The sequence below is a fragment of the Mus caroli genome, unplaced genomic scaffold, assembly GCF_978045245.1.
Source record: "Mus caroli unplaced genomic scaffold, Mus_caroli_1 scaffold_1, whole genome shotgun sequence".
Classification (NCBI taxonomy): Eukaryota; Metazoa; Chordata; class Mammalia; order Rodentia; family Muridae; genus Mus; species Mus caroli.
Genome location: NW_028227256.1, coordinates 177296110 through 177309085, shown reverse-complemented (window position 1 = coordinate 177309085; position 12976 = coordinate 177296110). Strand labels below are relative to the sequence as shown.

At 47.3% G+C, this 12976-nt stretch overlaps 1 protein-coding gene across 2 annotated transcripts in view; it reads left to right on the top strand.

Moving 5' to 3' along the window:
• Smyd3 (SET and MYND domain containing 3) overlaps positions 1-12976 on the top strand; it is a 580304-nt gene that overhangs the window by 1538 nt on the left and 565790 nt on the right. The window contains exon 1 of one of the 2 annotated variants that reach the window (XM_021156846.3): positions 9154-9392. The exons of the other annotated variant lie outside the window; for it this stretch is intronic. Within the exon in view, the coding sequence (XP_021012505.1) occupies positions 9229-9392 (164 nt within the window). The 5' untranslated portion in view covers positions 9154-9228. Of the gene's footprint in view, positions 1-9153; positions 9393-12976 lie in introns of those variants that run through there. 2 annotated transcript variants of the gene reach the window in all.

Here is a 12976-nt window from a genome sequence, read left to right as displayed (position 1 = left end):
CAAAACACTGCGTGACCCCTTCAGTCCTGGGCCTTCAATTACAACTGGGGCTGCACCTTCACCAATGGCCTTCCATGGCCTCTCACAGTGCCGAGCCTGAGCTGCTGTGTGACCCCTTCATGCCTTCAAAACCAGTACCACCTGGGTGACCCTTACACATTACCAAGTCCCACTGCAGAAGGAGTACAACCTTGCCTATCTCTGGAACACAGCCTCTTTGTGCTTTCAGAAAACACTTCCCAGAAGATGTCACCTCAACGATGCTGGTCTCTTCTTAATCACTGCTAATTTCTTAGCTCCAGCTAACCAGCATCAATAGTCCCAGTAATGCAAAGTTTTTGCTTTAGTAGTTCTGGTATCTTGTTAATCACAGCTGATTCTTCAGCCCCAGCTAACCAGAACTACAAAATCTTCACAATAAAAACAGCAATGGCCCTGAAGAGAGTCTTTAATTTTCCCTCTGAAATTTCACAACCCAGGCCTCCATCCTCTGCACTGTTCTCAACATTATCTTCCAAGCTCCTACACAGAATTCGACAGAGCTCTTAACACCGAATGGATCTTCTGGCCCAAAGTTCCAAAGTCCTTCCACAGTCCTCCCCAAAACATGGTCAGGTTGTCACAGGAATACCCCACTCTGCTGGTACCAATTTGTCTTAGTCAGGGTTTCTATTCCTGCACAAACATCATGACCAAGAAGCAAGTTGGGGAGGAAAGGGTTTATTCGGCTTACACTTCCATGCTGCTGTTCATCACCAAAGGAAGTCAGGACTGGAACTCAGACAGGTCAGGGAGCAGGAGCTGATACAGAGGACATGGAGGGATGTTCTTTACTGGCTTGCCTCCCCTGGCTTGCTCAGCCTACTCTCTTATAGAACCCAAGACTACCAGCCCAGGGATGGTCCCACCCACAAGGGGCCTTCCCCCCTTGATCACTAATTGAGAAAATGCCTTACAGTTGGATCTCATGGAGTCATTTCCTCAACTGAAGCTCCTTTCTCTGTGATAACTCCAGCTGTGTCAAGTTGACACAAAAATAGCCAGTACACTCTGTAAAGTCGACTTCCCAGTAGGTCCCCGGTCTATCCCCCCTTAGACGTTTTCCACCATAGAGCTTACTGGATCTGGCATTGGTGAGTGCACAGGCTCGACAATTGTAGTTCAGGGATGCGATAAGGGGACCTACTGACCAGCCTTATCATCTTTTTAACTCCTAAGTGAGTCAGGCGATGAATGTCAGCTAAATATTTTAGCCCCTCTTCTTCTGTGAGAACTCTTTTCTCTCAGTCCTCCCTTCAACCATCTGGGGCGCGTTTTTGATCACCAAAGTCATTGGCCACCTGGGCCACCTCCTTAGCCACTTGGTCTGCTATCTGGTTTCCTCTCTCTATTGGTCCAGTTCCTTTTTGATGTCCTGGGCAGTGGATGATCGCCACCTTGAGAGGCAGGTGGACAGCCTCTAGCAGGCTAAGAATCTCTTCTGTGTTTTTGATGTCTCTCCCTGCAGAAGTTAACAGGCCACGCTGTCTGTAGATTGCCCCATGGACATGAGCCGTAGCAAAAGCATATCGGCTATCCGTATAGATGTTGATAACCTTGCCCTCAGCCAGTCTCAAAGCTTGTGTCAAAGCAATAAGCTCAGCTTTTTGGGCTGATGTTCCTTCAGGCAAACTGCTGGACCATATAACAGATTTTCCATCTACTACCACTGCCCCTGCTTTGCGCTTACCTTCCACCACGAAGCTACTTCCGTCAGTGTACCAAGTCGCTGCTCCCGGCCATGGCTGATCTGTGAGGTCTGGTCGAGTTCCAGTTTCTTCTGCCAATATTTCTTCACAGTTGTGCACTGGAGTCTCATCAATTTCGGGTAACAAGGTGGCAGGGTTGAGAGAGGTAGGAGCGGCGAAAGTCACTCGCTCAGTGAGGAGCAGGCTCTGATAGTGGGTCATTCGAGTGTTGGTCATCCATCGGTCCAGCGGCTGCCTGATAATGCTCTCAAGAGAGTGTGGAGCCACCACAGTGACATTTTGGCCCATGGTTAGTTTATCAGCATCCTTTACCATCACTGCCGTAGCCGCTACCGCACGCAGGCAAGAAGGCCATCCGCTAGCCACAGGGTCCAGGTTCTTTGATAGATAAGCCACGGGACGCTTCCAGGGCCCCAGAGTCTGAGTGAGGACCCCTCGTGCTATTCCGTTTCTTTCATCGATGTATAGGGTAAACGGCTTATTTAAATTTGGCACTGCCAGGACAGGGGCCTGAAGCAAAGTCTTTTTCAGAGTCTCAAAAGCCGACTGATGGACTTGGGTCCAGGTAAATTCCCCTTTTTCTTTCGTCAGGGGGTACAAAGGGGCTGCTAGGGTGGCAAATCCCGGTACCCACAGTCTGCAGAATCCTGCTGTTCCCAGGAACTCTCTTACCTGACGGGGAGTGGTGGGAGTTGGAATCCGCATCACTGTTTGTTTTCTGGCATCAGTCAGCCATCATTGTCTATCTTTCAGGACGTATCCCAGATAAGTCACCTGGGTCCTGCATAGCTGCACCTTCTTAGCTGAGGCTCGATACCCCAACTCACCTAACTCAACCAGGAGATTCCGAGTTCCCAGTTCACACTCCTCTCGTGTCCCTGCAGCTAGCAAAAGGTCATCTGCATATTGCACAAGAGTCACTTGTGGATTATTGACTCTGAAAGAGGCCAAGTCTCGATGTAAGGCTTCATCAAACAGAGTGGGCGAATTTTTGAACCCTTGGGGCAGCCTCGTCCAGGTGAGCTGTCCCGCCCTTCCACTCTCTGGATCTTGCCACTCAAAGGCGAACACTGGCTGGCTATTGGGATGCAATCTTAGACAGAAGAAGGCATCTTTAAGATCTAAAACAGTGTACCAAGTTCGTTCAGGTGGCAAGGTGCTAAGCAGGCTATAAGGGTTGGACACTATAGGGTGAATGTCTTGTACTCTTTTGTTTACCTCTCTAAGGTCTTGGACTGGGCAGTAGTCATTTGTTCCTGGCTTCTTTACCGGGAGCAGTGGGGTATTCCAAGAGGATTTGCAGGGAACTAGGATCCCCTGCTGAAGTAATCTGGTGATATGAGGACTTATACCTTCTCATGCCTCTTTGCTCATACGGTACTGGCGAACACCAATGGGGGTGGCCCCCGACTTAAGCTCGATCACTACCGGGGGAACTTGTCTTGCCAACCCCATTCCTCCTGTCTCGGCCCATGCCTGGGGAAATTGATCAAGCCAGTCCTGTAGCCCCTCAGGGGGTTTTGACTTGCTTTGATAAATCCGGTATTCTTCTCCCAGTTGCAGAGATAGTGCTAAAGTCTGAGGCTGTTCTATTCCCCATGACACTATCGGCCCAGGAGGGGAAAAGGTTATTTGTGCCTTCAATTTAGTCAATAAGTCTTTTCCTAGCAGGGGCACAGGGCACTCCGGAATGACCAGGAACGAGTGAGTCACCTGATTCCGTCCTAGGTCTACTGTCCTGGTTGTAGTCCATGGGTATGACTTTTGTCCTGTGGCTCCAATTACTAAGGTTTTCTCTTTTTTTTTTTTTTAACTTTCCTAGCGGGGTTTTAAAGCACTGAAAACTCTGCGCCCATATCGACCAGAAAATGTAAAGGGATCCCCTCCACTTCTAGGGTTACCCTAGGCTCGGGGAGGGGGACCGAGCCCCATCTCCCCTAGTCTTTACCTTCTCCGAGAGACAATACTTGTGTCCCTTGCTTCTTTTTAGGACACTCGCTGGCCCAGTGGCCTTTCTCCTTGCAGTATGTGCACTGGTCTTTTTCTAGGCGTGGTCGGTCTTTTTTGGGTCTCCTTGGCCCCTGCCTTTTCTCATCTCTCAGGTCCCCTGTCTGTCTAGTCCTATCCCTTTCTCTATCTACCACTGTGGCCAGAATTCGAGTCAGAGGTCTCTCCTGTCTCCTGTCTCTCTTATCTTCATCTTCTTTTCTCTCCTTCTTTTCTCTCTCTAACTTTTCCTCTTCTGTTTCTCTCTTGTGATACACTTTCTCAGCCTCCCTAACCACATCCCTTATAGTATAATCTTGCAATCCTTCAATCCGCTGCAGCTTCCTTCTAATATCAGGATCTGACTGCCCTATGTAGGCCATAATCACTGAAGCCTGCTGCCCCTCTGTCGTAGGGTCGAACAGGGTATACCTCCTATAAGCCTCCATGAGTCTTTCTAAAAAAACTGAGGGGGCCTCAGCTGGCCCCTGCATAACTTCTCTTACCTTAGCCAAATTTGTGGGCCTTCGAGCAGCCCCTCTGAGACTCGCAACTAGTGCCCGTCGGTAATTGGACAGCCGTTCCCTACCTTGTGCTGTGTTATAATCCCATTGGGGGCGAGTTAAGGGAAATCCTTCGTCTATCTCGACCGAGGTCTGGACCGGCCGTCCAGCTCCATCTCGGACATTCTTCCGTGCCTCGAGGAGAATTCTCTCTCTCTACTCCGTGGTAAACAGGGTTTGTAGGAGCTGCTGGCAGTCATCCCAGGTGGGCTGGTGTGAGTACATCAGAGACTCTGTCAACCCTGTAAGCCCTGTAGGGTTATCTGAGAAAGAGGATGGTTTACTTTCCAGTTATAAAGGTCAGAGGAAGAAAACGGCCAATATTGCAGAAGCTGTAGGTCATTCTGGCCGGTAGGGGGAGCTCCAACAGCTCTAAGTGGAAGCGCCACCGTAGAATCAGCTGGCCCCTCTGAGGGCACTCCCCACCGGCTTCTTGTTCCTGCTGAGGTACCTCCCTCCCCACTCCCTAGACCCAAAGGTGGAGCCACCACCGGAGCCAAGGGCTGGGCTGCGGAGCTGGGAAAGGGTGCAGGTTGGAGGACTGGGGGATAAGGCGGTGGTAGAGAGTCGGATCATTCCGGAGGTTCCTCTATCTCCGGATAGATTTTAGAAACAGCTGCTGGTTGCGGTGGGGTGGATTTTTCCCTGGCTCCTTCAGGTAGTATTTTTAATTTCTCCTTCTCAGCATTCTCTCGAACCGTCAGAACCTTGGTACCTGGATGTAGGGGTGAAAGAAATGGGCGAACCCAGGCAGGCGGGAATCGCGCTAAATCTTCCCACACTGTGATGTACGGCTGCTGATCTGGAAATGATCCGGAGCCTTCCTGAAAGACAACGGCCTTTACAGCCCTAATGGTGGGGAGGTGAAACGTCCCTTCCTGAGTCCAACCCACTCCGAAGGTGGGCCATACTGAGGTGCAGTAAGACTGCCAGGGTTTCTTTTTAACTACTACTGATAAGTTTTGTCCTCTTGCCCTAACGTCCGTCCAATGGTCCTCAGTCAAAGATAACGGGGTTGAGATAGTCTGTCCCATAACAAAAAACAGAGACAAAACGAAGGCAGAGACAAGGGACACGAGAACATCCAAGCACACTCGTCCCTGCCTGAACTTGTACAACCAGCCAAACGCTACCTCTGATGGGGTGGGATTCCACGTCCACTCCCGCTCTGGCAGAAAGAGCACTTTATCTCCCTCACTTTGCCAAAGGACAGCCGGGTCTTCCCGACTGTCTCTGACCCTGGGCACTTCCTCCTCCAGGATCGCCCTAGAAACGTCTCCCCAGGGCTGCAGCTTTGCGGCTCAGGACGTCTCCTTCTGCGCACGTGCACACACACTGGATCCTCACGGATCTCAGCGGCAGCTGCCAGAATACTAGAACTGGAAAACCGAGACACAGATTCAGCAGCGCTGCACTCAGACACACCAAACTCACATAGACGTACCTCCAAGAGGTATTCTTGGGGTTCTGGGTGCCCCCAAAATCCCGGACGAGCCCCCACGATGTAGGACCTCAAATCTAGGGACCCCCACTCTAGTCCAGGGACAGGGAGCACCCACGAACACAAGAATCCTCTCTTGTTGCAAGACGCACGAGGCTTTATTGGCAGAGCTCTGGGTCGACATGTACTTCACACAGGAGGCAGGGGAATCGACCCCAAGGCTCGGGAGTTAGGGGTTTTTAAAGAAGCAAAGGGTTAGGAATACAAAGAATTTTGACAAAGGCATGGGATTGATTCATTAACAGAAAGATTACATGTCAGCAAAAGGGGCATCAGAGCTTTGTTCCGGTGGGCTTGGGGCTTATCTTTGTACCCGGCGCCAAGGGGTAATAGAAGGGAGGTTCCGGCCAGATGGTGTGGACTAGATAAGATGACCCTGCCTGTCTTCGGATTGAGGGGAGATTCCGGCCAGATGGTGTTAGCTTAGATAATGTAGCCCCATTTGTCCTTGAATACCTTTTCATCTTTACGGCCAAGATGTTCTTAGGAATGCCTTAACAACAGCCCTACCCTGGCATGCCTGGGGGCTATTCTGCTTTGTTCTCAGTCCCAGATCAGGGCTGTGGAATCCTAAACAAGTTACAATATTCCATCTTCCTTCAGTTAAGAGCACTGACTGCTCTTCTGAAGGCCCTGAATTCAAATCCCAGCAACCACCTGGTGGCTCACAACCATCCGTAATGAGATCTGATGCCTTCTTCTGGGGTGTCTGAAAACAGCTACAGTGTACTTATATATAATAAATAAATAAATCTTTAAAAAAAAAGGTGGAGAGAGAATCTTTCCACAGCCCTGTCTTCTAACCTCTATGCCCACACGGAGGCACACATTCACTCACACTCATGGACACGTATCACAGACACACACTAACTCAATAGTAAAGTTAATATTTACTCTTATAAGAATATTTCTGTGTGTGATGGCACATGCCTTTGATGGAGGCAGAGGCCGGGGCAGGGGCAGGGGCAGGGGCAGGGGCAGGGGCAGGGGCAGGGGCAGGGGCAGGGGCAGGGGCAGGGGCAGGGGCAGGGGCAGGGGCAGGGGCAGGGGCAGGGGCAGGGGCAGGGGCAGGGGCAGGGGCAGGGCAGGGGAAGTGGAAACTTAAGGGCTCTTTTGAAAGTCAGTTGTGTTGGATGGTGTTTTGCTGGCAGAAACCTGTGAAGGAGTGTTTTCCTGTAGCGGACACAGATGAGAGGCTAAGATAGACTCCTGAAGGAACGCTTTGCTGACGTCAGTCTGGGTCCCTCCTACTGACTCCTGAGTAGGCTGAGGCCTGACTGCCTCTACTAGATAGTGCCATTGCTGCTGATTCATGTTTACTATCCTGACTCTACCTAACTAGACTACTAATATATCCATAAAGTGCTTATGATCGAGCTGTCGGTACTGATGCCTATAAACTAACCTACTGATTTCCTGACAACATAAATAAGATTTACTAAAAAAAAAATTTTTTTTTTAAACTGGCTCATTTCCGCTGTATCCTTTCTTTCCCATTACCTCTGGTAAGTGGTGGGCTTCAAGAGAGGTTAAAACATTTTAAAAACATCATTAAATATAGACCTTAAAAAAATTACAAGCGGTGGTGGCGCACACCTTTAATCCCAGCACTCGGGAGGCAGAGGCAGGTGGATTTCTGAGTTCGAGGCCAGCCTGGTCTACAAAGTGAGTTCCAGGACAGCCAGGGCTATACAGAGAAACCCTGTCTCAAAAATCAAACCAAACCAAAAAAAAAAAAAAAAAAAAAAAAAAAAAAAAAAAAAAAAAAGAAAAGAAAAGAAGCCAGCCTGCTTTTTTCAGGTCAGCCAGGGCGAAATTGTGAGGCATGGTCACAAACCAACAAAATATTTGGATTGAAGTAAGAAATCACTCATAGAAAAAGATGTTTTAAGCAGGATTTCTCTGTTACTGAGGCTAGTCTTCCATATGTGTGTTTGCTGGGGTTACCAGAAGGCACATAGAAGTGTACACAAGAAAGAGCCTTTGGGGGCAGGTGTGGCAGTATGTATGCCTATATCCTCAGCCCTCAGGCAGAGGCAGGTGGATGACTATGAGTTCAAGGCCAGCCTGATCTACACAGAGAGTTCCAGGACAGCCAGAGATATACAATAGCCACTGTCTTTAAAAAGCTTTGTGTGATCTGATATAGATCTCATATAGCTGAGTCTGAGCATCAGAACTAGTTGATCATGCTGACCCTCCTAGGCAGTCTTGGGCCTACTCTTTTGCTTGTTCATTGTATACCCATAATCCTTTGCTTGTATACCCATAATCCAAGTACTCAGGAGGAAGAGAATAAAGGGTTTCTGAGTTCAAGACCTGACTGTAACATTATTTCAAACGGTTCAACAAACATAACTCTAAAATGGTTTATAAAAAAATATAGGCATATAGATAGATATACAGAAGGTGTGATACAAAACTGCAGATGCTGGGCTTGAGAGATGGCTCAGTGGTTAAGAGCACTGACTGCTCTTTTGAAGGTCCTGAGTTCAAATCCCAGCAACCACATGATGCCTCACAACCATCTGTAATGAGATCTGATGCCCTCTTCTGGTGTGTCTGAAGACAGCTACAGTGCACTTACATATAATAGTAAATAAATCTTTAAAAAAAACCCTGCAGATGCTAAGAATTTTTCGATCTAGGTGATGAATATACAGATAACCACTGCCCTATTAATTTTTTTTTTTTTTGGATTCAGGGCTTCTCTGTTGTATAGCCTTGGCTGTCTTGAAACTCACTCTATAAACCATGCTGACTTTAAACTCAGAGGTCTTCCTGTCTCTGCCTCCCCAGTGCTGAGGTTAACGGTGTGTGCCACCACCCATGGGCTCTTTTCATTTTTTTTCCACTATGCATTAAAATTTGCATAATAAGCTGGGCGTGGTGGAGCGCACATTGAATTGCAGAACTGAGGAGGCTGAGGCGGGCAGAATCCTGTGAGTTAGAGGTCCAAATAGAGAGGTTCCTTGGTCTGACAAGAGAGCTCCAGATCAGTCTTTGCTACACATAGTGAGACTCCGTCTCAAAATGAAAAAAAGAAAAAGGAAAAGGAAGAGAAAAAGAAAAAGAAAAAGAAAAAGGAAAAGAAAAGGAAAAAGAAAAAAAAGAAAAAGAAAAAGAAAGAGAAAAAAAAGAAAAAGAAAAAGAAAGAGAAAAAGAAAAAGAAAGAGAAAAAGAAAAAGAAAAAGAAAAAGAAAAAGAAAAAGAAAAAGAAAGAAAAAGAAAAAGCGCAGAATAAAATACTGGAGCAAATACACCACCCCACCCCGAGCTGTAGTAGGTCCTCCTGCGCATGCTCACAGGACCTGCGCGCTCGTCTCCGCCCCCTGGTGTACGCAAGCGCAGGACGCAGGCGCGCAGTCAGAAAACACGAGACTCAAGCTGAGGGACGCAGTTCGGGTCTGAGGTGTGGATCTGAGGAAGGATGGAGGCACTGAAGGTGGAAAAGTTCACGACTGCCGACCGGGGAAACGGGCTGCGTGCTGTGGCTCCACTGCGTCCCGGGGAGCTGCTCTTCCGCTCCGACCCCTTGGCTTACACTGTGTGCAAGGGGAGTCGTGGCGTAGTCTGTGATCGCTGTCTACTGGGGTACGTACGGAACCTGAGCCCGGGGCGCGTGGCTCTGCGGGTGGGGGTGGGCCTCGTGGGCACAGCTCTGTGGGGTGTCTGCAGCACCCTAGGCTGCGGTGGGAATTGGGGGAGCCAGTGGTGCAGATGAAGGGGAAGCGTCGGGCAGATAATTTTGCTGGGGAACAAAACATTCAAAGCCTGTGCAGCGAGCTTCATTGGTTGCGGAAATCAGAAGTGGCAGGGGGGTGTGAGTCTGGGAAGGAGTAAGGGTGTGTACGTCAGGATCAGAACTGAGGCCCCCGCCTGACCTGTCTTGCGGGAGGAGGGAGAAGCCTGGTGTTTATGTTGTACTTTGCTGGTCTGGATTTTACGTGCCTTGGGTTTAGGAAGATGAATGAGACATCCCTAAGGAGTGGAGCAAATGAGAATTAACCGTGTAACAATAAGAGATGCAAACAGTCTACTCTAGAAGCGTAGGTCTCGCGGTGTGCTTTGCCCTCTAGAGATTGTGCGGACAAATGTAACTCACCACCTCTGTGTAGATGCAACAGTTTATGTGACAGTGTTTCGAAGTCTGGAAGCACAGTGTCAGCGGAGGGTGCTTTACTGTTTATAGAGTTGTGTAACATATACACGCATTTATAGGATTTCTATTCCGTCCGCACACATCGGGTTCCCACCATGCACTGGGATACGGACTCTGAGGTAGGTAGGTTCCAGACCCATCACTCTGTGTTTGGGGTGGGTAGAGGTGGGGAGTACTCTAGCTTTACTATACATTCCAGTATACTCCCCTCACTCCCCTCTCCTCCCTCCTCAGTCCCCGCCCCCTCAGACAGGGTTTCTCTGTAGCTGCTCTGTAGACTAGGCTGGCCTCCTCTGCGTTGTCCCATGTGCTGGGATTAAAGTCTTGCTGTTACCGAAGCCCGGCTTCCACAATATTCTTATTTGGTTTATAACTGAAGACTTTGGTTTGCATTTCATTTTAAAGTCAGCAAATAATAATGTTATCTGTTATCTTCTCAAGTGGTGATTCAAATAACATGCACACACCGGCAAGTGATTGGTTGCTGAAAGAGCAGCGGGAAGTTTGTGGGGTTAAAGCAATTCACTCCCTTCAAAACTCGGCCTCGAATGTCACGCACCCCCTTCTCACAGACTAATTGGAGAAAGCAGGACTCTTCCTTCATTGTGTTACATACTTTGTAGGCTATTTAGAGTGTAGGTCTACCTCACCTCATGGCAGAGAGCTTACTGCTTAAGTCCTGTAGCATTAAGTGGTAAAGATGATGTAAGCCTCCTTGCAGACATAGTTTGAAGGCTGTGTTGCTCAGTGGGTAGAGCAGGAGCATTTAATCATAAACAATGACAAATTAGTAATGGAATGATCAGAGGTTGTCTTTTGAACCCAGGTGCTCTGGAAGGGCAGCCAGTGCTCTTAACCACTGAGCTGTCTCTTCAACCTGAGATGTTCTTTTTTGTTCGTTTGTTTTTGTTTTTCGAGACAGGGTTTCTCTGTATGGCCCTGACTGTCCTGGAGCTCACTTTGTAGACCAGGCTGGCCTCGAAATCTGCCTGCCTCTGCCTCCTGAGTGCTGGGATTAAAGGTGTGCGCCACCATGCCCGGCTGAGATGTTCTTTTTTAAAATTTTGTTATATATATGTGTGTGTGTGTGTATGTGTGTGTGTATGTATGAAGTACTGGAGTTCTACACACATATCATTGTCTTGGAGCTGATTTTGAGTCATACGTTAGAAAGAATCTCCCATTTTCCAGAATAAAGTACACAATGAGCCTGACTTTTATGGTAGTTGTGACCCTTACGTCATAACTTTTATCATTTTTCTTTCGAGAACCATGGTGATTCAAGAACAAAAAAAATTTTCTTGAAAGGCTGTTAGGGAACTCTCAGCTTTGCTTTAAGGGTGGGAGGAACCTGGACGTGAAGATGAACAGGAACCAAGTCAGAATTGCCCTGTAGTGGTCTGGTCCGCATCCTGTTGGTAGCACCCTGGACAAGCACCCTGCTGTGCTCTTTGGGAAGCTAATTGGTCTCTTTCTTGGATTAGCTGAGCACAGGCCACTGCTTACCTTAACTGACAGGTGAGAAAGGATTGTTCTTTTTGGCTAAAAGGTAGGAGGCAGCCTTCATCTCTCAGGGTTATGAACAAATGCCACGAATCCAAACAAGTGCATCCTTCAGGCTGGCTAGCAGATACTTGCTTATTTGTTCTTTACACAGAACAGTTGATTTGTGCTTGCTTTGGGTTGTCACGCTGTATGTAATGCTGGAATTCACTTGAGTTATAATAGCAAGCCCTTCACAGAACACACTCGTTTCCATGGTTGTAGGGCTCTGAGCTGCCTAGTTGAGAATCACTGCAGACTGAAAACTGTATTAGGGAAATGCTGGTACATCCTTCATGTGGTTTCCCATCAGTAATGATGTGCATCATTGTGGAATACATTTTCCTGTTCTTCTTCTTGTACGTGGAGTTTGTTTGTTTGTTTATTATTCACCATCACTTATAAAGTGAGAAGAAGGTATTGTATTGTTGAGTTTTTCTGTTCTAATGCAGAGCAGACATTTTGTAATATGAGTGTCTGGCAGGATTATTTTGCAAACTTTTTTTTCTTTTCCTTTTTTTTTTTGACAGTGTCTCACTATTTGCTCTGAACTTACTATGTACCTCAGGCTGGCTTCAAATTCAGAGATCCACCTGTCTCTGTCTCCTGAGTGCTGGGATTAAAGGCGTGTGCTACCATGTTCTGTTAACCTTTCTGTCTTTTTTTTTTTAAAGATTTATTTATTTATTATATGTAAGTACACTGTAGCTGTTTTCAGATACTTTTTCTTCTAGTTCTGGTCCCACTTGCTCTGGTCCAAAGATTTATTTATTTATTTATTTATTTATTTATTTATTTATTTATTTAATGTGAGTACACTGTAGCTGTCTTTAGACATGCCAGAAGAGGGCATCAGATATCATTATGGATGGTTGTGAGCCACCTTGTGGTTGCTGGGATTTGAATTTAGGACCTTCAGAAGAGCAGTCAGTGCTCTTAACCCCTGAGCCATCTCTCCAGCCCCAATCTTTCTGTCTTATTTGACTATTATACAATTACCTAATAAAACATGGACTTTGAGCTGGGCATGGTGGTGCACGCCTTTAATCCCAGCACTCAGGAGGCAGAGGCGGGAGGATTTCTGAGTTCAAGGCCAGCCTGGTCTACAAAGTGAGTTCCAGGACAGCCAGGGCTACACAGAGAAACCCTGTCTGGAAAAACCAAAACAAACAAACAAACAAACCAAACCAAAACAACAACAACAACAACAACAAAAACATGGACTTTGCAACATTTATGGGGAAGGGATAAAAATAGAACAAATGCTTTTTTTTTTTTGCATTTGATTAGTGCTTTGGTTAGCACTAATTTATAAGTCTATCTGTCTTATTTAAGTATTTATAAGTTTATCTCTGTTTATTTTTAGACAAAGTTTTCTGATAGTGCACTATGGCTTGCTGTTAGCTATGTAGCTGAGGATAGATGACTTCGGCTCCTTATCTTGCTTCTAACTCCCAAATGCTGGAATTATAGG